Genomic DNA, 27,864 nt, shown 5'->3' on the forward strand with positions numbered 1-27,864 from the left:
ATTTTAGCCACATATTTTAAAGTGATCTTTTAATTTGTGTGGTGGTGGTAAAGTAGTAGTGTTCATTTTCAAATGGTTAACACACACACACACACCCTTTCTGGTGCAATTTCATCTCCATGTTTACTTATTTTTCCACTTTTTAATGCTATTGAAGTAATTGTGCAATACTACTTTTTAAAAAAATGTTGTAATGCAAATTTTTAAGATGAATTTTAAAAACAAAATGATAGGAGATGTAAGAAAATTTATTTATTTATTTATTCGATTTATATCCTGCCCTTCCTCCCAGTAGGAGCCCAGGGTGGCAAAAATGGGGTGCTTCCCCAAGTACATACCTGAGTCATACCCCTTAGTGTGAAGGGAACATAATGTGATATATGCACACACAATTTGTGGTTGCCTCTGAAGCCTGGAAAGTCAACTGAAATTCCACATGCTGCTTATAGCAGTAGAGTATTACACATGTAGGAATAGGAGCTAACAGTCTGGAAGCACTAATGTGACCACATTTCCAAAGCAATAGGCCTCTGCCCTTACAAGCTCTGAGGATATGTTCACAACATCATTTTGTGATTCTATGTAGGAAGGTTCAGGTTACTTCATGCTCTGAAAGAATATGTGAGGGGGTAGTGGGGCCATGGGGGCTAACTCATCCCACCCTTGATGTACACAGTGGCCACAACTTCTTGCACATGTTCAGCTGGTGTGACAAGGGACACTGTGAAACATAATGTAAATGCATGGTGCCCCTCCATATGAGGGAGGATCCTGGCCCAGTCAAGTGAAAAGGCTCTATGCATGTATGTTAGTATGTGCATAGAATTGTTTCACATCCTGACCAAAACCACAAATGGAGGAAGGGTGTATGTAGTCTCTCTGCATTTTGGGCTGGGGCCAGCCTGTGTGTCTCTATGACATCAACTGGGATGTGTGGAATCATCTGCATCCCTAACATGTCTGTTTTCATTGGCGTTCCTTCATGGGTCACCCTGCAATGAACAGATAGTTGCACTCGCATATGGTCACAGATCTCACAGCATGTTGGTTGGACAGGGCTGGAGTGCAGTTGGAGTCACCATGGGGAGGCTATAGAACAGAAGTGGAGGACTTGTGTTGGACTCCAGCCCCCCTTAGCCCCAGCTAGCATGACCAGTAGTCAGGGATGCTGGAAGTTGTAGACCAGCAACATCTGGAGGGCTACAGTGTCCATCCCTGCCACATCCGTGGCATTATAAGAGGCATGTTACTTTTTAAAAAAGATGGGGTATTCTCTTTTTGTTTTTGCAATAATCCCAGGAGAAATTCTACTGTGAGGCCTGTTAACATTGCTCCGAGACTTGAAAATCCACCTGCCTAGACAGATATTGGCCTGCTCATGAGGAAATGATCTGTGCATCTGCTTCTACATGGGCATCCATCTCACACAGGAAATCCCAAAATGGATTTCTGCCATGACATTGTAACTCTCCAGTGTGCACACAGCTGTCAGTTGTATGTTGGGGCTAGGGCTGGGATCACTCTCATGGGAAGCTGTATCAACTACTGTTACTAGTACTTGTTTATTATTGTTGTTGTTGTTGTTAACTTCTCATTAACTTCCTGATGTGCATTTGTAGCAAGACAAATGCTCATGCTGACTTCATACAAGATTGTATTTGCTTTTTTCTTCTTAAAGGTAAAGGTGTCCCCGCACTTGTAGTGCGAGTCGTTTCCGACTGTTAGGATGACGTCTTGCGACATTTACTAGGCAGACCATATGTATGGGGTGGGATTGCCAGGTCCTTCCCCGGCCTTTCTTTACCCCCCAGCATATGCCGGGTACTCATTTTACCGACCACGGATGGATGGAAGGCTGAGTGGACCTCGACCCCTTTTACCGGAGATTCAACTTCCTCCTTCCGTTGGAATCGAACTCCGTCTGTGAGCAGAGCTTTCGGCTGCGTTACCGCCGCTTACCACTCTGCGCCCCTTCTTACAGAGAGATTATTTCAGTGTAGGAAATATTTAATTATGAATCAGCCCTCAGTCTTTGACTGAGAGTTCAGGAATTCCATTAGCTGATAAATTAGTTATAGTTTTCCTATAACTATAGTTATAGTTTCCCTATAACTCTTATAATTCTCAATGTCACTTGTGCTGTTTTGTCTGTGGTGTTTTGCGTAGACCTGTGGATCTTCTGGGAGAGAAGCAACAGCAGCTGTGAGGCCTATCAAAAGAAATCGGACTAGTAGCCTCTTAGAAGTATCCTGGGCCCTTTCTTACACATGGCAACAAATGATGAGTTTACAGCAGGTAAAGATTTGACTTTAACTGTTTCCTTTCTTCCTACTCATATTTGAAGCTTTCTTCTAGGACAGGCTTGGGGGAACCTCAGAAGGGAACACAGTCTCCAGGCTGCAAAGGTTCCCCCATCCCTGTTCTAGGTTATTGCATATCTGTTGTCCATCCACTGGTAATCTCCAGGCTGGATTACTGTAATGCTCTCTATGTGGGGCTGCCCTTGAGGCTGGTCCGGAAGGTCCAGCTGCTGCAAAATATAGTGATACAACTGCTCACTGGTGCAGTGTACTGCCAACATGTTACCCTGCTGCTGAAAGAATTGCACTGGCTGCCCATTAGCTACTGGGCCAAGTTCAAGTTCAAGCTTGGGACCCAGGGTACCTGAAATATTGTCTTACCCCTTATATACCCAGTCAGTTACTCGCTCTGCAGGTGAAGGCCTCCTGCAGATACCATCTTATCAGGAGGTCTGTTCCACACAACATAGGAAGCAGATCTTTAGTGTTGTAGCACCTATCCTTTGGAATTCCCTCCTCTTAAATATTAGACAGGCATCATCTCTGTTATCTTTTTGGCACCTTCTGAACACCTTCCTCTTTCAGCAAGCCTTTTAAGTAGAGACAATATCCCACTTTGCGAATATGTTGGAATTGCTCTTACAGATGTTTTTGAAGCTGTTTTTTAAAAGATGTTTCGTTTAATATGTTTATAAATATGTTTTGTTTTAATATGTTTTAAAGTATTTTGTTTGTAAGATCTTTTAGAATGCTTTTAGTGTTTTTGTTTGCTGTCCTGGGCTCATTCTGGGAAGAAGGGCTGAATAATAATAATAATAATAATAATAAAAAATCTGGAGAACACTCTCACCAAAATTTGACTCTGATCAGAACATCCCATGAAAAAACTCTCCACAAGTACTTTTATTGTTGGTGGCAGTACATCAGGAATGGATGTAGCCCTTCTGGTGTTGTTGGAGTACAACTCCCATAATCCCTGACTGAGGCTGATCAGTAGGGATGGAAGCGAAATTCAAACTTGCTTGCATTTTAATGAGAAACTACCTAATTCCCACTTCTTGAACAAATATGCGAACTGCAACACAGCTTTCCTTCAAAATCTGCACTTCTCTGAATTTTGTGGTATAGTTCTCCAACCAAGCAATGTCTACAAAAATGCATATATTAGGGGAAAGTGTGCATAAAAATGCATATATTAGTGAAAAATAATATATCTGTTATATTAGGGATTGTTTGCAATAATGTGCCAAAACTGCTTACAAAATGTGTTTATTAGGAGAAATTGCTGAAAATAACATACACAATGCATTATATTAGGGGAAAATAAACATTAGGGAAAAGATGGTCTGCATAAATGTGTATATTAGGCAAAATTGCATACAAAAATGTTTATGTTAGTAGAAATTCACACTAAAATGCTGATGAATTTTCATGAGATTTTTTAAAATTGCAAATTAATGTGGAAATGTGGAGAACTCAACTTAAGATTGGAAAAAGGGGAAACTGAGAGATACCAAAATTGACTGATTTCCCCATCTCTACTGACAAAACCACAGAAAAAGTCCATATCACAGTGCTAGGTGGAAAAAGAATGACATTTCCCCTGCAACAATATAATATACGCAGGGGTCAACAATATGGTGCCCATAGGCTCATATGTGCTTGCAGAAGATTTTACTGGTGCCCACACCGCTCCCTTCTCCACCCCAGGCTTCAAAGATGCATTCTATTGTAGCCAATATAATTGGGTACAGTGTGTGTGCCAGTGGCAGTTTCTCTGGATTACAAATAGGCGCATGAGCCAAAAAGGTTGGTGGCCCCTGTACTACAGTCTGAACTTTAGTAAAACACAGTATACCTAAAACAGGGATTTTAGCAAATGGTCATTCATTAAATGTTTAATTTCATTTGTGTTGTTTTTGTTTTTAAAGCTAAGCACCGAGCCCCCGTTGCAATATATTGTGGAAGTGTTCCTAAAGCAAAGCCTGGATGCAGGTCACTGAGAGGAGGGAGCATCGATTCCAATTTGCAGCTCTGTGGGAACGGATGGATGACAGCTGATGATGGTTAGGATGGGGAAGACTGGGTGTAATTTGTAATCTAGGGACCACTCCAGGTGGCCTTATATTGTGGATTCATGATTATTTCTGCTCATAGTGGTTTCAAGCTGTTTATACATGATCCCACTTTCAATACCGTTTATGTCTTTCAAAATTTCAGGATGAACATATTGCTTGGTTTCCAATCAGTGCATGTCATGTGACTTCCTGCTGAAATCCTGTAACTTTTATACCACAAATATTGCAGAATATTTTTTCTCTTGCTTTCATGCCATTGCACAGGAGTGCCCCTCCAGGCAGCAATAATGATGTAAATTTTGGGAAGTATCGCAGAACAACTAATAAAGTGGAATGATCTATGGACAATCCAATATAAATTCACCACTAATGGACTTATTGTATTAATACATGTTGCAGAATACACCCGCAAAAAACTACTAGTCTAGAGGGGCCTTGTAAAAATAAAACCCCATGTTTAAGTGGGAAAATGAGGGGCATGCTAAAATTGCCTAATATCCAGCTAAGACATTTATTCATCTTACTACCCAGTGTTTACTTAGGAGTAAGTCTCATGGAGTTCAGTGGCTTTTACACTCAAATAAGTGTCAAAGGGATATAGGCAATGAACCTGTACAGTGGCTTTAGTCACTACAGCATGGGTAACACATTTTGAGAATGTGCAAGCATTTGGACAACTTGACTTTTATATCTGGGGGAAGGATATATTTGGCCAACATACTGCAAAAGTGGGAGGAGAGGCAGACCTACTCTGCTTCTCATGCATGACTCTAAATAAACCCCTAGTGAAACGCTGCCCATGCCTCCAAGCAGGGTTGGTCAGAGACATTTTGCTGCCTGAGGTGAAGGACAAGATGCCTCTTTTCATTCCATATGCAGAAACCAAACAGATAGGCAGTGGTCCTGTTCAGCCTTCCATTTGGCAGTGAGCTGATGAGGGGCTCCAGCCAAGCCAGCTGGCTCCTGTGATCTTCTAGTTCCCTGCAGAAATAAACAGGAGGAATAAACTGGATCCCTCAATAGGTGGGCTGGTTGAGTAACTGAACTCCTCTCATTAAATTGCCCTGCAGCCTCTCTTCATTCAGTTCTAAAGAAACAGACATGTTTGTGGGGAGGCAAAGGGAAACCTCTGGATATTTCCCCTCTGGAGAACTGGGACAGTAGGAACGGCCTCCAGAAGAAGAATACAGATAGCACACTCATGGCTGATCCTTCTCAGCTGCCCAGCCCCCTGACAAAACAAAAGCCTGGTGAGCTGGAGGTGAGCAATGCGGCTGTGGAAACAGCACAAATCAAGGACAAGCTCAAGAAGAGGAGAATATCTGAGGGCATACATGCATCAAGTAAAGGTATGATGGATGCTGCTTACTTACTGATGCTGATAAGAAGTATTGGTATTACTTACAATAACCTGTAACAACCCTTTTTTGCACAGTGTTTTAAGACCTTACAGCTTTCAGCCTTGCAACAATCCTTTGAGGCAGATGGAGAATTGAGACTGAGCCATAGTAATTTACCCAGTGAGATTATAGGATCTGATCCATTCCTAGGTTTAAAGCTCAATACTCAGTTAAACCACAACATTTAAAACTGAAGAAATGCAGCACCGGAAAAATCTGCCATGGACACAAAAAAATTATTGACCAACCTGGCAACTTAGGTCTGTGTGGTATTGGCACTGGCACTGAAAACTACAATGTGTTTATTTAAAATAGAATAGTTAAAATTAAAAGAACTCTGCTTGAATAAATGGGCCATCAAAATGTCAACAGGTAACATTATCACATATTGCCTTCAATGTATACAACTTGAGCCATTTCCCAAATGCCACCCAGTACCAACCATTTCCAGACCCAACTCTCAGAGCTGCTTCTCAATGAAATGACAATAAACTCTTGTTTGCCACTGTGGTTATGCACAGCGGAATTCCACAACCAGTCCCAGCTCTTTGCTGCATGTAGCTGTATGATACCTGTGATTGAAAGCATATAGTTGTAGCATGCACCATTAGAACATCAGAAAAGCCCTGCTCGATCAGGCCAATGGCCTATCTAGTCCAGCATCCTAGTGGCCAACCAGATGCCCATGGGAAGCCCAGAAGCAGGACCTGAGCACAAGAGTACTCTCCCCACCTGCAGTTTCCAGCAGCTAGTATTCCAAAGCATACTGCCCCATGGAGGGACAGCATAGCCATCATGGCTAATAGCCGTTGATAACCCTATTCTCCATGAATTTGTCTTTTAAAGCCATCTAAATTGGTGTCCATCTCTGCCTCCTGTGGGAGTGAATTCCATAGTTTAACTATGTGTTGCGTGAAGAAGTACTTTCATTTGTCTGTCCTGAATCTTCCAACGTTTAGCTTCATTGGATGCCCATGAGTTCTAGTTTTATGAGAGAGGGAGAAAACCTTTTCTCAATCCACACTTTTAGCATGTCACCTCTTATTCACCTTTCCTCTAAACTAAAAAAAAACCCAAATGCTACAACTTTTCCTCATAGGGAACTTGCTCCACTCCCTTGATCACTTTGCTTGCCCTTTTCAACCTTTACCAAGTCTACGATATCCTCTTTTGAGGTGAGGCTACCATAACTGTACATAGTATTCCAAATGTAGTCACAATGTAGATTTGTATAACCACATTATGATATCAGTAGTTTTATTTTCCGTTCCTAATATTCCCTAGCATGGAATTTGCCTTTTTCACAGCTGCTGCTCACTGGGTTGACATCTTCTCTGAGCTGTCCACAACAACCCAAGGATCTCATTCTTGGTCACCACCAGTTCAGTCCCCATATCTGTGTACAGTATATGAAGTTAAGATATTTTTGTCCCAGCCTGATCCCTTTACATTTGTTTACACTGAATGCATTTACATCTGTTCACACTGAATGCATTTTACCACCGATTTACTCAGTTTAGAGAAGTTCTTTTGGAGCTCTTCATTATCTCTTTTTGTTTTAATGACCCTTCACAGTTTAGTATCATCAGTAAACCTGGCCACCTCACCGCTCATTGCTAACTCTAGAACATTGAGGAACAAGTTAAAAAGCAGAGGTCCCAATACCAATCCTTGGATGACTTCAATTTCTACATCCCTCTGTTGGGAGAACTATCAATTTATCCCTACTCTCTGCTTTCTGTTTCTCAGCCAGTTTATCATCCACAGGAGGATCTCTGCTCTTATTCCATGACTGCTAAACTTATTCAGGAGTATTTGGTGAGGTACCTCGTTGAAAGGTTTGTGAAAGTCCAGGTACACTATGTCAACTGGTTTACCACTATCTATATGCTTGTTGACACTCTCAAAGAACTCTAATAGGTTGGTGACTTACCCTTGCAGAAGCTATGTCGGTTCTGCTTCAGCAAGGTTTGTTCTTCTCTATGTTTGGTTATTTTATCTTTAACACTGCTTTCCACCAGTTTTCCTGGAATAGTGCTTAAGCTAACCAACCTGTAATTTCCAAGACATTCCCGCCCCCCCGATGCTTTTTTTTTTATGGTGTTATATTAGCCACTTTCCAGTCTTTAGGTATGGAAGTAGATCTTAAGGACAAGTTACATATTTTGTTAGAAGATCAGCAATTTCACATTTTATTTCTTTGAGAACTCAGGTGGATGCTATCCAGACCTGGTGATTGGTCAGATTTTATTTTCTCTATCAGGCCTAGAACTTCATCTCTCATCACCACTATTTGCCTCATTTCCTCTGACTCCCTTCCTGCAAAAGTTAACTCAGGGCCAGGCACAGTGATCTACCCTATATCATTCAGCTTCTTTGCAATCTTCTTTTCCTCTTTTAGCACACCTTTGACTACCTTGTCATACAAGAATCCAACCACCTCCCTAGATGGTCTCCTCCTACTAAAGTATGCAAAGAATCTTTTGTTGTTGGTCTTTATGATTTTAGCAATATGTTCCTCATTCTTTTTAACAATCCCTTGTTGTCTGTTTGCATTCCTTTGTGCAAAGAGTTTGTGTTCCTTTCAATTCTCCTTATTTGGAAAAGACTTCCATTTTTGAAGGAAGCCTTCTTAACTCTCATAGCTTCTTTGATTCTGCTCGTTAACCACACTGACATCTTCTTGGCTCTGGTGGTACCTTTCCTGATCTGCAGTATACACTCCAGTTGAGCTTCTGGTACTGTGTTTTTAAACATGTCCCAAGCATTTTGGAGCAATTTGGGCTTCTTGACCTTGCCTTTCAACTTCCTTTTTACCTATCCCCTCATACTGGGGAAGTTATCTCTTTTGAAGTCAAATGTGAATGTGTTGGATTTTCTTAGCAATTGGCTGGTTATATGTATATTTAATTATTATTATTATTTATTATTATTATTACTATTATTATTCACTTGAGACCCAAAGATCCTCAAGCGACTTACACAATGTTAAAACAAAAACAAATAAGACAAATTATAAAAACATAACAATACACAACAACGAAACAAAAGCAAATTCATAGCACTGTGGTCACTATGGCCACTGCACCCAATTGGTTCATCAACGATTACATCTCACAAGAGGTTCTGGGCACCACTGAAGATTAAGTGGAGGGTCGCTAACCCTCTGGTCAGTTCCATGACCAATTGTTCTAAGTCATAGTCATTTAGAGTATCTAGAAATTTAACCTGTTTTTCATGACTGGAACACATATGGAGCCAGATAGGATGAGGGTAATTGAAGTCAACCATGACTACAACATTTCCTCTTTTGGATGTTTTCCTTGATTTCATTCTTCATCTCAAGATGTCTCTGAGCATTTCAATCAGGGGGGCAATAGCACATCTCCAATACTAAATTACTCTTGGGGCCTATCATATTTTTATTTATTTATAATAATAATAATATTAAATTTATTAGTCGCCCATCTGGCTGGATGTCCAGCCACTCTGGGCGACGTACAAGATAAAAACAATACATTAAAACATTAACATTTAAAACCATAACAATAAAAACCTAACCCACCCCAAAAGCCTGCCTGAAGAGCCAGGTCTTCAAGGCCCGGCGGAAGCTCATCATAGAAGGGGCATGGCGGAGATCATTTGGGAGAGAGTTCCACAGGGTGGGGGCCACTATTGAAAAAGCCCTCTCTCTAGTCCTCACCAGTCTAGCTGTTTTAACCGGTGGGATCGAGAGAAGGTCTTCTGATCTTGTTGAGCGGCATCCCTGACGATGCTGGAGGCGCTCCTTCAGATAGACTGGGCTAAAACGGTATAGGGTTTTAAAGGTCAAAACCAACACCTTGAATTGGGCCCGGTAAACAACCGGTAGCCAGTGCAACTCCTTCAGCACTGGAGTGATGTGATCTTGCTGGCGGCTGCCTTTAATCAGACGAGCCGCCGCATTCTGTACCAGTTGCAGCTTCCGGACCGTTTTCAAGGGTAACCCCACGTAGAGCGCATTACAGTAATCTAGGCGAGAGGTGACCAGGGCATGTACTACCGGTGGGAGCAGATGGTTGGGAAGGTAGGGGCGCAGCCTCCGTATCAGATGGAGTTGATACAGCGCCGCCCGGCTCACAGCCGAGACTTGAGCTTCCATGGTCAGCTGGGAGTCAAGAATGACCCCCAGGCTGCGGACCTGGTCTTTCAGGGGCAATTGTACCCCATTGAGCACCAGGTCCACATCCCCCAGCCTTCCCTTGTCTCCCACAAACAGCACCTCGGTTTTGTCAGGGTTCAGCTTCAGTTTATTCCTTCCCATCCAGCCACTCACCGACTCCAGGCACTTGGACAGGGTTTCTACAGCCAACTGTTGGATGTTGTATCTGGCGCAAGCAGATGCCCAGGATGCAGAACAGTATAGTGACAGGCTGGATGCCAGTTGAAGCAATGAGCCGGACAAGCAATAAGTTTTAAGAGTCACTTTACTGACAATAGAATATATCACAAGCTCTCTCTCTGTACAAACTCCTCGACCCCCACACCAACTGGCCAGATCTGCCAAGTCTTATAGATAAGGCCAGCTGGTTGCCTTGGATACTTGTCCTTGAGATCTGCACGGACTCTGAGCGTCTTGGCCTTGTAACTCTGCCATGGAAAAAATACTCTCAGGAACCCTTTACTTGCCAACATTCCCCCACCTATTTTTTCCATAGCCTTCTTGCTTAGCATTTCACACATTATATCACATTTCAACAATACATTTCAGATTATGTTACAGATTCACATTTTCACTTCTTTTCATGTCATTTACATTTACATTTCTTGCATTTACTTATATCATTTTCTCCACATGATACATTTCTTTTTCTTCAGTTTACATCAGCATCATTTGTAATACAGTTACTACATTGCATTAGAATCTCAGCATCACTTTTATTACATTTCATTACTCTTCATGATTTCCATCATCCCACTTTTTCCAGTTACTGAAGTCTATATGTTTAATGGAATTTATTTTAAATCTAACAGGTGGAATACCTTTTGTTGTTCTCTCTGATCTGCGTGGTTGTATTTCTGCCTTAGTGTCTGTGTCTGTGTCAGGCGATTCCTCTGTTTCTCTCTCAGAGCTAGAACTTGATTCACTACTGCTGCCTGTTTCTTCTTGTTTTGTTGGTACTGTGTCTGCCTGTTGTTGTTCATTACTACCTTCAGTGTTTCCCAACTCCACATATGTTTTCTCTTCCCAATCCTGCTCTATTGCTTGCACGCTTCTGCTTAACACCACAGACCTTTGTTTTGGCATCCAAATTCTGTAATACGTGTTTTCAAAACCCAGCATGTACCCTTTGTCTGCTCTCCTTTGCAGCTTCCCTGTCCTTTTATTTTTGGGAACATGTACCCAGCATTCTGCTCCAAACCTAATCAAATGTTTTAATCTGGGTTTTCTGTCATACAATTTCTGATAAGGAGACATTCCAGTGGCCTTATGGAATATTCTGTTTTGAATGTAAGCTGAATACAGAACACACTCTCCCCAGAAACCTTGTGTTAAAGAGGAGTCACATAGCATTGGTCTTATTGAGTCCTGAAGCAACCTGTTCCAGCGTTCAGCTAACCCGTTCTGATGAGGACTATAAGGGGCTGTTAACTCCTGTTTTATTCCTCTTTTATCCAAGTATTCAGTAAAAGAGTGTCCTAAGAACTCTCTTCCTTGATCTGATCTTATTCTCTGTATTTTGACACCAAACTGCACTTCAATTTTTGTAATAAATCTTTTCAGTTTCTCTGCAGCTTCACTTTTAGCTTTTAGTAAATAAACAGTGCAGAATTTTGAAAAATCATCAACTATTGTCAGGAAATATCTTGCACCCCCCTGAGTAGGTTGAAATGGCCCCACTAAGTCCACGTGTATTAATTGATAAGGTGCATTTGTACTGGGCATGGCTTCTTTGTTCTTTGCAGCCACAACTGCCTTAGTTTGTTTACACACGTGGCAGTCTACATATTTTTCACAGTTTCTCAATGTCACATCATTACTGTTCTCTGTTGTTTTCACCACATTTTCATATCCTATATGGCCTAGTTTTCTGTGCCATAAATGAACACAATTATTATGGGGTTTCTCATTAGCACACATGAGTACATGATTTGTTTGTTTCACGTGTAAGAAGAACAATGAGTTCCTTACTATTCCTTTCATGAATATTTTTTCTCCTCTCATAATATGCACTGAACCCCTTTTGAACATTACATTGAACCCCATTTCATTGAGTTTCGACACAGCCATAATGTTACATTCGATATCAGGAACAAACAGCACATCTGTCATAATGGTATTGAAACCTGCTAATTTCACTGTTCCTCTACTTTTGATAAGTTTCTTAGATCCATCAGCCATTATCACATGATCCTCTACGTCACAATATGTATGAAACATGGATTTATCTTTGATTATACTATTTGTTGCCCCACTGTCAATTGCCCATAAATCTTTACAGTTATTTCCCTGCTCATTGTTAATACATTGCTTATTCTTACTAGCATAGATCACCTGTACCCATGGTTTTCTTCCTCTTTCTCTTCTTCTTGCTTCACAATTCCTTTGTAGATGTTGCCTGGAACCACAAAAATAACACGCCTTTTGTCCATACAGTCTCTCTTGTGCTGCTTTGTTGTTCTGCTTTTCCACGTTGTGTTTAGACTCAGTCTTTTCCTGCTTTGTCATTTCTTGCCTCCTTTGGAATTCTTGTAAAAGTTTGCCTTCTATATAATCCATATTGAGATTTGCATCGTCCATTGCTTCCAAAGAGCTCACCAGACTATCATAACTTGAATCTAGTGAAGCTAATGTGATATACACTTTTTGCGTTTGAGAATGTTCAATTTCACGTTCTGACAACTCAGTAAACAGTCTGTTTATTTCCAACAAATGCTCTGACATGGTTGTATCTCCAGATAAGCGCATCTGATACAATCTTCTGGCAAGATATATTTTAGAACTGGCAGTCTTTTTCACATGAATATTTCTTAAAGTTTCCCAGGTTTCCTTAGCTGTTGTTGCATCACGCACGTGCAGTAATTGAGAATCATCAATAGAAAGAACAATTAACGCCTTTGCCCTCTCATCCAGCCTTCTCCAATCTGCTGGAATAGGCACCCCGGCGGGTGGGTCTTCTGCGATAGCTTTCCACAGGTCTTCTTTCACTAGAAAAGCCTGCATTCTCTGTTTCCAAGTGCCATAATTTTTCCCTGTCAGCCTTTCCAAGGGAATCCCGGCCGATAACGTAATAGACATACTTTCACTTTTCACAGTTCACCGCCTTTGTAATTAGAGCTTCTCACCTCTGTCCTTCAGTCAGGTTTTTTTTTTTTCCCGGCTCTCTCACAGCTTTCAGCTCAGCTTTCGGTTTCTCCATCTCTCTGCTGTTTTACTCGCTGGTCTGCTGTTCTGGCTTTTCTCTGCCGCTTTTCTGCAATCCTCAGCACCAGGTAATCCTCAGCACCAGGTAACCATCAGCACCAGGTAACCATTCTCTGCTACCACTTGTTGGATGTTGGATCAGGCGCAAGCAGATGCCCAGGATGCAGAACAGTATAGTGACAGGCTGGATGCCAGTTGAAGCAATGAGCCGGACAAGCAATAAGTTTTAAGAGTCACTTTACTGACAATAGAATATATCACAAGCTCTCTCTCTGTACAAACTCCTCGACCCCCACACCAACTGGCCAGATCTGCCAAGTCTTATAGATAAGGCCAGCTGGTTGCCTTGGATACTTGTCCTTGAGATCTGCACGGACTCTGAGCGTCTTGGCCTTGTAACTCTGCCATGGAAAAAATACTCTCAGGAACCCTTTACTTGCCAACACCAACCTCGGTGCAGATTTAAATGAGAGATAGAGCTGCGTGTCATCCGCATGCTGATGACATTGCAGCCCAAATCTCCTGATGATTGCCCCCAGCGGCTTTATATAGATGTTAAACAGCATCAGGGAGAGGAGGAAACCCTGTGGCACCCCACAAGTGAGAGGCCAAGGATCTGAAACCTCATTCTCCAATGCCACTCTTTGGTACCTACCAGAGAGGAAGGAATGGAACCACTGCAATACAGTGCCCCCCATACCTAACCTCTCCAGGCGGTCCAAGAGGATAACGTGGTCAACGGTATCGAAAGCCGCTGAGAGATCAAGGAGGACAAGGAAGGTGCATTCACCCCTATCCCACGCCCTCCTCATATCATCTACCAAGGCAACCAAGGCTGTTTCAGTCCCATGTCCAGGCCTGAAGCCCGATTGAAATGGATCCAGATAATCCGCTTCCTCCAAGTGCGCTTGCAACTGTTTTGCCACCACCTGCTCAATCGCCTTGCCTAAGAATGGCAAATTTGAGACTGGGCGAAAGTTGTTCAGATCTTGGGGATCCAAGGAGGGCTTCTTTAGGATTGGTTTTATTACTGCCTCCTTGAGCGGTGATGGCATTACTCCCTCTTCGAGGGATGCATTTACCACCATCTTGATCCCCTCACCCAGTCTATCTTTGCAACTCATAATGAGCCACGATGGGCAAGGATCGAGTAAGCAAGTGGTTGGCTTTAAGGTTGAAAGCACCTTGTCCACTTCATCAGATGGAAGACGCTGGAACCGATCCCATGCCACCAGAGCACCACTGGTCACCTCTGGCTCGCTCACTGTGTCCACAGCGCACGGAATAACACTCTTAATACGATCGATTTTCTCCGCAAAGTGTTTAGCAAACTCGTCACAGGAGACCTTAGCATGTTCCATTGGTTCCAGAGCAACTGGACCGACCAGGCTCCGGACCACTTGGAACAGTCTCCTGGGACAACACTCTACAGATGCAATAGAGGCAGCATAAAAATCTTCTTTTGCTGCCCTTATTGCCACATGATAGGCTGCCGCAGCCGCTCTAACATGTGTCCGATCGTCGTCAGAGTGAGATTTCCGCCACCGGCGCTCTAGCCGTCTCACCTCCCGCCTCAGAGTTCGCAACCGTGGGGTGAACCATGGTGCCGTCTGAGCTCTATTCAGGGGGAGAGGGCATTTCGGAGCCACCCGGTCTAATGCCCTGGCGATTGCGGTATTCCACCCCTCCACCAGGGTCTCAGCCGAGTGGCTGTGTGCATGCTCCAAAGAGTCCCCAAGCGCATTCAGGAATCCATCAGGATCCATCAGACGCCTGGGGCGGACCATTTTAATAGGTCCTCCACCCCTACGGAGGGTTTGTGGCACCAAAAAGTCCATCCTCACCAAGTAGTGGTCTGATCATGACAAGGGGGTGATGGATGTACCCCCAATTTTCAGATCACTCCCCTCCTCTCCCGAGACAAATACAAGGTCGAGTGCATGACCGGCTACATGGGTGGGCCCCATTGTAATAAGGTGCAGCTCCCAGGAAGCCATGGTTTCCATGAAGTCCCGAGGCGCCCCGGTAAGGATGGCCTCTGAATGTACATTGAAGTCCCCCAATACCAACAGGTTTGGGGACTGTACACATACAGCCGAGACCACCTCCAGCACCTCAGCCAGGGAGTCCGTCGTGCAGCGGGGTGGGCGGTACACGAGCAGAATCCCTAGACTGCCCTTTAGGCCCAACCTCCAGTACATGCAGTCTGCCACCTTGGTCTCACAGAGAGGAGGTCTGGTGAGAACCAGGGACCTTCGGTAAATAACCGCCACTCCCACTCCCCGACTACCGACCCTCGGCTGCTGTGCATACGAGAACCCAGCCGGACACATGGCCGCAAGAATAGGAGCAGCAGCCTCATCCAGCCAGGTTTCCGTAATGCATGCCAGGTCCACGCCCTCATCCAATATCATATCATGGATGAGGGATGTTTTTTGGGCAACAGACCTGGCATTGCACAGCAGCAGTCGAAGGCCAGAGTGTGGAGTCAAGCATCCCTCAGCTGTCTGTTGGCTCTGGACAGGCCCGGAACAGGGGACAGATATTATGCATCTCTCCCTAGTTCCTCTTACCTGACGTGGCCTGCCCCTAGCTTTCCACCAGCATCTGCCGCCCAGCCTCGGTATACATTGGCCTCCCACCCTTCCCCCATCACTCCCCTGTGATTGACACATGCCCCGATGTAAGCTTCCACCACTCAGGCAGGTACCCAACCTTAAAACAACCCCCCCAAAAGAAAAACAAACAAACAAACAAACACAGCACACAAAAAACCCAGGCCACCTCAGCCAGCCGGCTTATGTATCCCTCCAAAGAGGGACAGGTGGTAGGAATCAGTCACAGCTGGCTGGGTACCTGGGGCCTGGTCCTGCAGGATGCAGGTCTGCCTGGCAGAAGTCCCACAGGGAAGGGTGGTGGAGGTGGAGATCCGACAGCAGCAGCAGCAGCAGGCTCCCCCCCCCGGGCAACGATGCTCTTCCTGCAGGCACTGGGCCTCCCAGGCCACCCCAGCCAGCCGGCCCATGCATCCCTCCAAAGAGGGACAGGTGGCAGGAATGTCACAGCTGGCTGGGTACCTGGGGCCTGGCCCTGCAAGATGCAGGCCTGCCTGGCAGAAGTCCCACAGGGAAGGGTGGTGGAGGTGGAGATCCGACAGCAGCAGCAGCAGCAGCAGGCTCTCCTTCCCTGGGCAACGATGTTCTTCCTGCAGGCACTGGGTCTCTTTGATTTATATCCCGTCGTTCCTCCCGGCAGGAGCCCAGGGCGGCAAACAAAAGCACTAAAAACTTTAAAGCATCATAAAAACAAAATTTAAAACACATTAAAACAAAACATCTTTAAAAACGTTCCTTAAAAAAGAAAATCCACATATCCACAACGATTCTGTGGAAGAGTCTGCCCCTTTTGGAATTTCTAGCTTGTTTGATATACAGAGTGATGACACTTCCAGTGTGTCCTTCCCTGGCCTTCCTATAGAGTTTAAATCCAGAGATAACTGTGACCCACTGGTTATCTCCATTCCGCCAGGTTTCCATTATGCCCACTATACCAATGCTGTCCTCTAAGACCAAGCACGCCATTTCTCCTATCTTGGCTCAGAGGCTTCTGGCATTAGTATATAACCACTTGTATATATTGTCTCTCTTCAAGTGGGTTTGGCACTTTTCGCCTGTGGTGCTTTGGCCTCTCTGAATAGCTATCTTGTCCCCCTGCATTCACAATGCACCTTTCCCATTTAAATTTTCACCATTTTTTTCATCTTCATCCTAGACAGGAGATTTGTTCTGAATAGGGTCCTCTGCACCTGTTGGCTTTTGCCTTGCAATCAGTTTTAAAAGCTGCTCTGCCACCTTTTTGATTTTAAGCCCCAACAGTCTGGTTCCATCCCAGTTCAAGAGGAGCCCATTCCTCTTGTACAGGCATGGCTTATCCCAAAATGTTTCGCAATGCCTAACAAATCCTAACGCCTCCTCCCAACACTATCTTCTCATCCACGCATTGCGATTACAAGGGTGCCTCTGTCTAGCTTTCCCTGTGCATGGAATTAGTAGCATTTCACATAAATGCTTGGAGAAATGCTGCCTTGGATATCCTGCCTTTCAGCATCCTACTTAGCCACCTAAAAATTTTTTCCAGGACCTCACAACTACATTTCCCCATGTTGTTTGTGTCAGTGTGCACCATGATCACTGACTCCTCCCCAGTACTATTTATCAGGCTATCTAGATGACAGGTGACATCCACAACTTTCATGCCAGGCAGGCAATTAATCCTGCGATCTGTACACTCATCATCACACACACCTATGTATGTTCCTAATGATCAAATCACCCACTACCAGGATTCTTCCCTGTCCTCCCCCTCCCCGGAGAAGTATCCTTTGTACAAGAGGATAGTTGCTTGTTCCCCCAAGGAATGGGTTCCTTCTAAGGGATCATTTCCCTCTTCCTCAGAGTGACACTCTCCTTTCCCAAGACCCTCATTCTCCATGATAGCAGAAGAGCTATCATCCTGGGAGTAGGATACAGATATATTCTCCCTGAAGGCCTCATCCAACAACCTCTCTGCCTTTCTCACCTTTTCAAGATCAGCGACCTTGGGCTTAAGGGAACAAACTTGTACCTGGAGAATCAGGAGCTCACTGCAACGAGGATGCACCTTTGACTTCTCTTCAACAAGCATATAGTTGTACATGAGGCAGCTACTGCAAAACACGGGAAAACAGATACTGCTGCTGGCTTCCTACCTGCATCATTGTTTTTGTAGTTTATTGAGTTGTTACATGGTGTTACTATACAGAGTACCTATGGAACTTAGATTTTCTATAGATGAAAAAAACAGATGGGCAGAGTGGTGTGCCCTGGCTCCCTTGCCCCGCTGCCGAACTCTCTCTGCTGCTTAACCCATTGTATTTTTAGTTGCACACACAACATTTTAAAGACACAATTTAAAAATCCAATGTGTGAAGCAGACTTCATTAGGTTGCTGCTTTCTACTTCTGATATGGATGTAGGTGTGATCTACCACTATACCATGTTTCTTCTGGGTAGGTATCAAAGATATTTTAAAATGATATTTCCTTTCTCAGTCCAACTAGAGACAATACCCACTTCCCACCTATTTCAGAGACTGGATATACTTTTTCCATGGATCCAGTTCCAGAAGCCCACAGTCACAGTAGGATTTGGCCCATCTGCATGACTGCTGATATCATTGCAGGAGGCGTATGCGGTATAGAGTTTGCTGGAGAGGACAAGACATCTGCCTTCTCTAATGGCATTTTCCAGTTTTCAGGCTATTTCCTACAGTGCCAAGCTGATGTACAAACAGTTCATTGTCCTTTGTGTGATCTACTCAGTGTAGCTGAGAGATATTGAAGTTTAGAATTAGCCTGTACATGTTTCCAATATAAAATGTCACATCCATTGTGTTTTGTATTTGCAGGCTTACTTGACTCTTCTGGTCCTCAGGGACTTGCCCTGAAACCAGCCATTTCCAAATCTGCTTCTCAAAGACTGCTGATCACTTCCAAGCCCATGCCTCCTATTCAGAGCATCCCCACTTCCCCAGAGGCCAATGGACACTGTGAAAGTGAACATAAAGTGTTGGGGAATGGCACAAATTGCTTGGAAGTTGGAGGGTACCACTCAGTGTCAACAGCAGTCACTCAAGAGGTACAGCCAAATAAAGATACTAAAATGTGTTTATGCCTGAGAAAGTTGTGCTTCTGGAAGGATTTGGGTTCATTTTATGTTTCTGCTATTAAAAAGTGAGGTGATAGTGTTTATCTGAGCAACAAGGTTATTATGTTGGGCCGATTGCACCAAATAGCTTTTGATTTAGTTTGCAGCTGAACTGCACATCTATTGCGGAAGCATCATCAAATTGGTATAAACGTGTTCTCTGTCTATGGTTCAAGTCACATTGTTTTCATTAGGGGCATAAATTTACATGCTAGGAAAAATGTCTACAGGAATAGAAACAATGTATGAAACTACTTTATATTAAATCAAATCAGCGATACTGTCCACTCGGCTGGGCAGAAGAAGCAAGTGGCCTATCTATTGGCGGTCGGTCCCTCTCTAATCCAGCGGTTGCATTATGCTAATTCCCACCATCATCAACGCAATGAAGACCTTCTGTGAGGTTGGAAACAAACTGTTGTACCAAGTAATCTGATACTGCCTACTCCAGCCTTCCCCAATCTGGTACCTCCAGATGTTTTGGACTACAGCTCCTATCAGCCCCAGATAGTGTAGGCAATGGTCAGGGATAATGGGAGTTGTAGGCAAACACATCTGGATGGCGCCAGGTTGGAGAAGGTTGGTCTACTCTAACTGGTAATGGTTCTTCAGCATCACCAGCAGGTCTCTTTCACAGCCCTGCTGTGGAGATGCCAGAGACGGAACATGGGTCTGTCTGGACATAAAGGATACGCCAACTGTAGCACCTCCTCAAATTATGAATTAAACCCAACCTAAGCCATTATAGTAGCCCACATTAATCTGTCCTTGTGCCTTCCACTGCCCCCTCCTCCATTTAGCCTCAGATTTTATTTTATTAGCAACGTTTTATATTGCTAATAACCACACAATTCTATCTGCCCTGATTCGGAACCACTAGGATTACCCCTCTTGTTTACATGAAACAAAAACAAACCTCCTCTCTTCACTTACCAAAATTGCTAAGTAAAAGAAAACCCTCACCACTGGGCATAGCAAGTTCTCATCACTGGGAATAACTGAGTAACATTGTTTTTTTAAAAAATATGTCCTGCTGTTGTGCTTTTAACAGTCTACAGGCAGAAAATAATTAAGCAGGTGAATCTTTCATCATTACTTTGGCTATGGTCTTGTGCATGTTGACCTGACAGTAAATCTCAATGGGATTTACTTCTGAGTAGCAAGGACAGGATTGTAGTGTCTGTCTCCATATGCCAGGAAAATGGGGTGGCCAGTTGAAAAAGAAGATGGGGCTCCTGCACCTTTAATAGTTGTGTGGAAGACGGAGCTTCAGCAGGAGTTGGCTTGTCATGCAAGCTATACCTGCTGAAATTTCCTCTTTTACACAACTATTAAAAGTACAGCAGCCCTGTCCTCCCTCTTCTACACAACTTTTAAAGGTACAGGAGACTTCTCCTCTTTGCATTTTACCATCCTACAGGAAAACCTTCAAGTACTGAATTTTTGTTTGTCAAGCTGACAACAGAGTCACAGAAGCAAGGCTAGCAGAAAAAGCCAGTAATGTTAGGACCCCTGTTCCCATCCTCACTGGGATCCTTAGCATCCGAGGCCAGCTTGACATAGGCTACCGCTGTTTATCAAGACTATCTCTGAAAGTATCATTGAGAAAATTCAAGGATTTATGTCTGTATGTGTGCAAGAGACGAAGAGAAGAGTTGTGTTTTGAGAGGACCAGTAGCTATAGAAGCAGAGCAAGAGGCTGTGGTGTTAGTCTTCGTAGCCAAGATAGAGCTTGTCGGATCCACCTTGAAGTTGCTGCTGCTGCTGCTGCTGCTGCTGCTGTTAAACTGGTAGTCCAGTCATGGTCAAATGCATCCCTCAGGATAGAACCACAGGTAGGAAATTCCCCTGGCTCAGCTTTTATTTATTTATTTATTTATTTATTTATTTATTTATTTATTGCAGTTATATACTGCCCCATAGCCAAAGCTCTCTGGGTGATTACAACAATTTTAATTACAACAATTAAAAACATTAAAAACGAATGTACAAATTTAAAAAACACATTTTAAAAAAGCAATTTAAAAACACATACTAAAATGCCTGGGAGAATTGGACATGGAGACCATACTTACTAGTACCTGCTGAAGCAGGGAGGGTGCCGGTATTTGTTTGTGGCAATATTCCATTTGTGGTTAAGCATGTGGTGCTAAATTATCCACATTGTTAACTGCTCGCCAAACTTAGCTGTGCACCAGCCACCTGATCTACGCCATGAAGGTCTAGCTTTTTCTGGATGTTTATTTGTTTTAAAAAATCAATTTGGCTGGCTGTCCTCTTTATAAGATCTTGGAATCTACTGGGACCTAGTTGTTGATAAAAGATAGGGTTTTGACATTGTTGCTGCTGTGTGAATTGGACGGAAATGCAGAAAAGGCTGCCTGTAACATAATCTTGCATACAGCGCAATAAATGGCCTAGATGCCTCTTTGCCATAAGTCTAATCAACCTATGTTCATATGTAATTGCCAATGGTATATATGAGGGAGGGATCCCTTCCTTGTTTTCCATGTTCTTTTTGCCTGCCTGCCTTGCCTGCCTGCCTCCATGAGGATCTGCTTATAAGCATCATTGGAAGTAACACCAGCCTACCTAGAAAATGAATTCTGCATGTCAGAGTACCTCAGAGCTGTTTTAGTGACACATCAGCTAGGTGAGGCACACTGCATTAGAATTTTTTTCCTGATGCAGGAATCATCCCTTAGGGATATCATATGTATTATATTGCACAGTCAATGAGATATGAAGTGCCTCTGGAGTTAATAACTTGCGGTTAGATGTGACAAATTGTTAAGTGGTATTTGGAGAGGACCAAGGATCTGGTGATCACATCTTACCTTCTGGGGCTGAGAAGCTGATGAGGGCCAGCAGGAGGAGCACTAATGCAAAAAATTAACAGACTTCTGAGAAGCAGATTTTGATGGAAGGTCGAAAAAGTTGCAAAATTGGCCAGAACTCAAGGCTGTCTGGCAGGAATAATAGATACATCCTGGAGATTGTGAAATTTAAAAAAGAAAGAAAAAGAAGAAAGGAATAGAGTGCTGAAATTCTACTGGCAAAGAAGGTAGGAAAGACAAGTAGGGGGAGCTATGACACTGCAGGTGATGCAGCCAGCATCAAAACTTAGGAAAATGTGGTGCTTCTGCTGAAACAGTAAATCTTTCATGCTAGACCAAACTTCTCATCTTTTTGCTTCCTGAAGAGTTCTGTGTAGCTCGAATGTCTGTGTTCTGCACCAACAGAATTTGGTTTAGACAGACTTAAAAAAATAAAATAAAGGTTGATCTGCGTTTCTCTTATTCTTAGAGACTCATGCAGCAACTATTGTTTATAAAAATATATGAAGGAAAATGAGGCTAATCTCAGCTTTTCCCTGCACAGACTTCTTTTTGTTTCCACTCTGCTACCTTCTTAAAAACTCTCCAGGAATAATCCCATTCCCACCTTTTTCACTTAGAAGACTTCAGCTTTCAAAGGTCTCCAGCTAGAATTCTGAATTGCTACTGTCTTGGATGATTTCTTTGGAATGGTTTGCCTGCCCCATAATCAAGTGACTTTCCACGCACATGCATTAAAGTGACATTGTTTAGGCAGTGATAGCAATATCTCCTAAGACCATGACTATCAGCAGGTCAAAGATAGTTGCTTGAAGTCTGCTTATGTGGGCAAGTTTTAAGTGAATTCCTTGTAAATGGGGCAAATCATTTGCTGACTCTTGCACTCTGGGAGCCTCAGTTCAGAAACATATTTTTCCTCCACACAAAACTTGAGTGATACTGTCATTATCTTGGTCAATTCAGCCCCAAAATGAAGCCCTTCGTGAGTTCATGGAGTTGGGCAGAGGTGAACTGGAGGTAGCAGGTTATAGTGGCCCAAGGACTGGGATAGAGTTGGTGGATTTCCATAAGCCAAGATAAGGCAGGGAGTCAGCTGGATGCAGTCAGCTTGTAAGCAGACAGTTTATTCTAACAATCCAAACAGAGCTGAACTCTACAGTTGAGCAGACAGAGAAAAATGCCTGGAAAATGCCTCATCCTAGGTGAGGAGTGACTTTCTTAACAGGGAATATGCTCTGAACAGGAATTTCAGAGTTCTGTATTCTCTTGATAGGCCCATTGCCAACTCAGGCAAGGGTGTAGGAGAGAATTGGCAATTGAGAGGGGGTTCCATGATTGGTTTGAGCTGACGGTTCAGTTGGTATGGACATTTCTGGATTTTGATCTTCTGTCATCAAATGGGCTGTGGGACCTCATGTCCTCCAGGTCTGGGTGTGGCCTCTACCCAGGGCCATGGATGTAAGAGCATTTTCTTCCATGTCTGGGTCACTGGCTGAGGCCAGTTAGCAGTGTGAAATATTAGAGTGTCAGGACTAGAAGGCTCAGCCACAAAGCTCACCCTCTCTCAGTCTAACTACCTCACAGAGTTGTTGTTGCTGTGAGCTCTTTGAAGGAAGGGTAGGATGTAATGTAATTAATAAATAAAGTTACAAATTTAGTCTGTCTTTTGTTTGAATGTTGACCTCTTCTACCATGCTTTTCTGCAGATCCTCCATGGCCATGATGAGAATCTGAAGAGGTATTTAGGAGTTGCTTTGATCCCACCCATCCCCAAATCAGCAAAGGAACAAGAAGAAAATTCGCAGAATTTTCAAGAACTTCTTCAAGGCTCATCACAGTTCTTGTTGGAATCTGCTCCTCTTGCTGCAGAAGAGTCCTTTGAAACAAGGTAGATCTCTTCTGCTGCCTTTGTCTTCTCTATTTTACAAAGCCTCACCTATAGAATCCAGAAAGCCTCACCTATAGAATCCAGATTCTGAAATCTCAAAGGATACATTTTTTAATGTGAGCTATAACTCCCTGTTGCATGATTATAAAGGCAGTACTGAATATAAAAAGGGCACTGCTGGGTCAGATGAATGGTCCATCTAGTCCAGCATCCAGTTTCCCATAGGGACCAATCAGATGTATCTAGGAAGCTCACAAGCAGACTGAAGGCAATTGCATCTTTTGCTGTAGCTCACAGCAGTTATTTGTAGCCACAACACCTCTGGCGTAGCGCAATGGCTGAGCTATGACTCAGGCAATTCAAACATCACTAGGTAACCTTAGGCATGTCACTGGCCTCATTTGCATAACACTGGCCATAAACCATCGTTAGTCAAATTAGACTCTGCATGAACTATGCACTGGTATACATAACTTGAGCAGTCCCCACTTTGCTTCTCCTTTCCTCGATAGGGGAAACAAGCCATGGGGCATCTGGCTTAGCATTATGTGTGAAGTTCCACTCCAAATAAACAATGAGTGAAAGCCAAAATTTATTCTTGGTTTACTGCTGTTGTTTGTTTGGGGAAGGAAAGCATGAGTGCTGGTTTACATGTAGCAATTACCCCTTATACACCCAGTCAATCACTGTCCTTTTCAGGTGAAGGCCTCCTACAGATACCATCTTATCAGTTGGTCTATTCTGCACAATATAGGAATTCGGTTTTTAGTGTTGTGGCACCTACCCTTTGAAACTCCCTTCCTTCAGATGTTAGACAGGTGCCATCTTTGTTGTCTTTTTGCTGCCTACTGAAGACCTTCCTCTTTCAACAAACCTTTTAAGCAGACACCTTTATCCTAGTCTGCGTCTGTATTGGAATTGTTTTTAAGATGTGTTTATTGTTTTATCACTTATTGTTTGCCACCCTGGGCTCCTTTTGGGAGGAAGGGTGGGATATAAATTTAATAATAGTAACAAATGCTTTTTAGATTACTGAAGATAGTGTCTGTGTCTGTGTTTTGAATAATCTAAAGCACTGTATAAGTGCTGAATTATTATATTACCTCTCGTGAAAATCCAGTTTTTTTCCTCTTGTATTTTCATATTATTTTTTTTCTCTCAATTGTTTTAAGATCAAAACTAATGCCTTGTAATACTGAGAGGAACATCCTCAACACTCTGGGTAGGTGCAGATTGTGTATTTGCTTTATTAGAAAACATGAACATGCATTTTTAAAGAAATTAATACTGAAAGTACCTTTCTAAAAAAAATATCCAGCAGGTGGTGGAATTTGGGATGCTTATGAGATTACTTTTATTAGTGAAAAAGTGTGTGCACCCATGTTTTAAGATGTATACAAGAAAGGGTACATATTCCTTTCTTTCTTAGCAAAAGTCTGCAAGCCATTCTGGACAATACTCATCTTGGCAGAGAAACAGAAGTTCTTACCCTTCCAACGTGGCATTTATATACATCTTAACTAATTATATTTGGAGCAGCCCTTGGAAAAAAAGGTGCTCAAGCACAGCAAATACATTCAGAAGTCTAAAAGAGTGATGTGGTCTTGCCAGTTTAGAGCAGGTAAGGTAAGACATATGAATTAATGTGCCCATAGACAGAAAATGAAAGTGAAAAGTCCATTGACAGGTCCTCAGCAGCTTTCCATGATTAAAAATGATCACAAGGGCTGGCAGGGACTGTTCATGTTCAACAAGCCTGATCTTGCTGTGTTGACACAGGAGTCACTAGACTTAACCATTCCTGGCAGATATTTCTCCAGAGTAGAAGGAAAGTAATTATCTGCGATAGCATTTGGGGACAGGCCAATGTCAGGGTAACAAATAAAACCAGATGATCAATCAAGAAGGAAAGTTGCAATGTGGCATTAGAAGACAGGGCTGACCCAGGAGGCATATGGAGGCTTCTAGGCCAGGCTGCAAGTGGTGCAGAGGTCTTGAACCAAAGTGGTCAAGCTCTGGAAACAGGGAAATAAGCAATACACATTGGAATGAAAGCACAGGAGAGAGAGGCTCTGGGGTGGGGTAGGAACATAGGAAGCTGCCTTATATTGAGTCAGACCATTGGTCCATTGAGCTCAGTATTGTCTACACTGATTGAAACAGTTCTCCAAGGTTTCAGGCATGACTATCTCACAGCCCCACTTGGAGATGCTGGGGATTGAACCTGGGACCTTCTGCATGTAAGGCAGATGCAAATGCAAAAGGTTACACAAATGGCATGGGGCATGGTAAAGCAATATAAAAATGGTAAAATAAAGAGCTGGCATTGCCTTTGGTTCCATTTCCTTGTGTATTTATTCCAGTCAGAGTCATTGTAAGGAGCAGACAAGAGTAATGGGAGTGGGCAGGGGGGGGGAAGGCAATCACTGTAATGTAGCTGTCATTGTCTGTACCTGAGAAGCTTGCCTGTAGCTGATCTGATAAAATATGCAACAAGAAAAGGTTTATAGAACGAGGAAGATCGCAGTGCTGCTGGCCCCAGGTGGGGTGAGAGATAGTGGTGTGGGAAGTGCCTTCCTGCATGATCTGTCTCTCCCATGTACAGTGGTAGAGTAGTGTGGGATACAGCCACAGGAAAGTTGTATTACTTTGGTAATACATGAACCTGGTTTTGTCCAGTATTAGCTATCTACGTAGCCTTTGGTGGAGGAAACAACCTTGTGAACTAGTATAGTGTAGTCAGCAGTTAGGAGTGTCAGACAAGGACTGGCAAGACTTGGTTCAAATCCCTCCTCAGTCATGAAGCTCACTGGATGACTCTCCTCTCTCTGTGTCTCTGCCTAACCTACCTCAAAGGGATGTTGTGAGGATATATTATAACTGTGAGCTCTTTGGAGAAAGGGCAAGATATAAATGTGCTAAATAATAAAATAAAGAATAAAATTGGCAGTACTTCTTTCTATTGCTGCACTGCTGGGCATTGTGGCATTGGAGAAAGGAGCCATATGTATCCTTATTGCTGATCTGCTGAGCAGGAAGGTGATAGTTTTTGTGTGGCAGTTTTAACAGTAAACACACTCTGTAGGTTGCTATGAGCTGAATAATAGAAAATGTATTATTGATTTTAAGCAGCATTGTTGTGTAAATTAAGATTAGTTTCTGGCGTGACTTCATTGCTTTTTAAATGTAGCCTTTTTTAGTTCCCTGTGTCACAAGAAGCTCAACTGGAGAGCAAGTCCTGGGTTGTGTGTTAAAATGGAGATTTTCACTTTCTGTCTCTAGGGAGATTACTTGGTCAAAGGTGCTATTATCAAGGGGACTGAGCTGCTAGCTTTGATCATTATTCCTCTGCAGGATGTCTCAGGAAAGGGTTTATTGTGGCAACCACTTCAAGAAGCTAAATTCTGTTAATATACCTTTTAATTTCCTATCAATGAGAAAAAGGCATTTTATTTTCTCTGGATCTTCTCACAGCGCAAGAGAAAACATATGATATAAACAAAATCCTGTTTTACTCCAAGGAAGATGGCTGTGTATGTAACACAAGCCTGAAAAAGTAGAAGACAATATAATTAAATAAGGTCAGAAGTAGAATGCCTCAGCTGCAGGGTTCCCTCTCTTTATTTTCATCTGAGCATTGTCCTCATCTTCCTTTCTTCATGGCCCCTGTTAATTTGCCAACTTTCCTTGATTTTGGTCTGATTCCTGCCCTGTCTCCCTGGGCTACTTTCGATTTCAGTGGAATGCTTGGACTTCACCCTTTCATGCTTTCAATCCAGCATTTTAACAAGAATGCTGGGGAAAGTGCCCAGGGAACAGACAGACAGACTCAGCTTTGGCTGGGTCACCCCTGCACTGACTCCTCTAAGCCAGAGCTTTTTGAATGCACAGTCTGTACTCTGTGCAGCTCTTGCATATTGCAAGATGCACATCCAGTCCTTTTTCCAGCTGGCATTTGGATGGGTTCCTTGCAATGTAAGCAGTGCCGGGTCCAAATGGAATTCCTGTGGAGTGTATTTTTGGAGAGTTCCGAATCATAAGCAGACACAGAAGCTAATGGGCAATCCTCACATTGTGTTGGAGAGTTAAGAATGCGCACATTCATTTAACAGGCTGACCTACATAAGAACATAAGAAGAGCCTGCTGGATCAGGCCAGTGGCCCATCTAGTCCAGCATCCTGTTCTCATAGTGGCCAACCAGGTGCCTGGGG

The 27,864-nt window shown here is 43.2% G+C and overlaps 1 protein-coding gene across 6 annotated transcripts in view; it reads left to right on the forward strand.

Moving 5' to 3' along the window:
- Nucleotides 1-27,864, forward strand: part of TOGARAM2 (TOG array regulator of axonemal microtubules 2) — a 108,466-nt gene that overhangs the window by 25,532 nt on the left and 55,070 nt on the right. For 4 of the 6 annotated variants that reach the window (XM_061624961.1, XM_061624963.1, XM_061624960.1 and 1 more), the window contains exons 2-7: nt 2,167-2,295; nt 4,232-4,366; nt 5,449-5,727; nt 18,629-18,858; nt 23,471-23,652; nt 24,825-24,874. In XM_061624961.1, the coding sequence (XP_061480945.1) occupies nt 2,268-2,295; nt 4,232-4,366; nt 5,449-5,727; nt 18,629-18,858; nt 23,471-23,652; nt 24,825-24,874 (904 nt within the window). In that variant the 5' untranslated portion in view covers nt 2,167-2,267. Of the gene's footprint in view, nt 1-2,166; nt 2,296-4,231; nt 4,367-5,448; nt 5,728-18,628; nt 18,859-20,270; nt 20,307-20,372; nt 20,763-23,470; nt 23,653-24,824; nt 24,875-27,864 lie in introns of those variants that run through there. The other 2 variants (XM_061624966.1, XM_061624965.1) reach the window with 2 other exon arrangements.

The sequence above is a fragment of the Rhineura floridana genome, chromosome 4, assembly GCF_030035675.1.
Source record: "Rhineura floridana isolate rRhiFlo1 chromosome 4, rRhiFlo1.hap2, whole genome shotgun sequence".
In the NCBI taxonomy this organism is placed as follows: domain Eukaryota; kingdom Metazoa; phylum Chordata; class Lepidosauria; order Squamata; family Rhineuridae; genus Rhineura; species Rhineura floridana.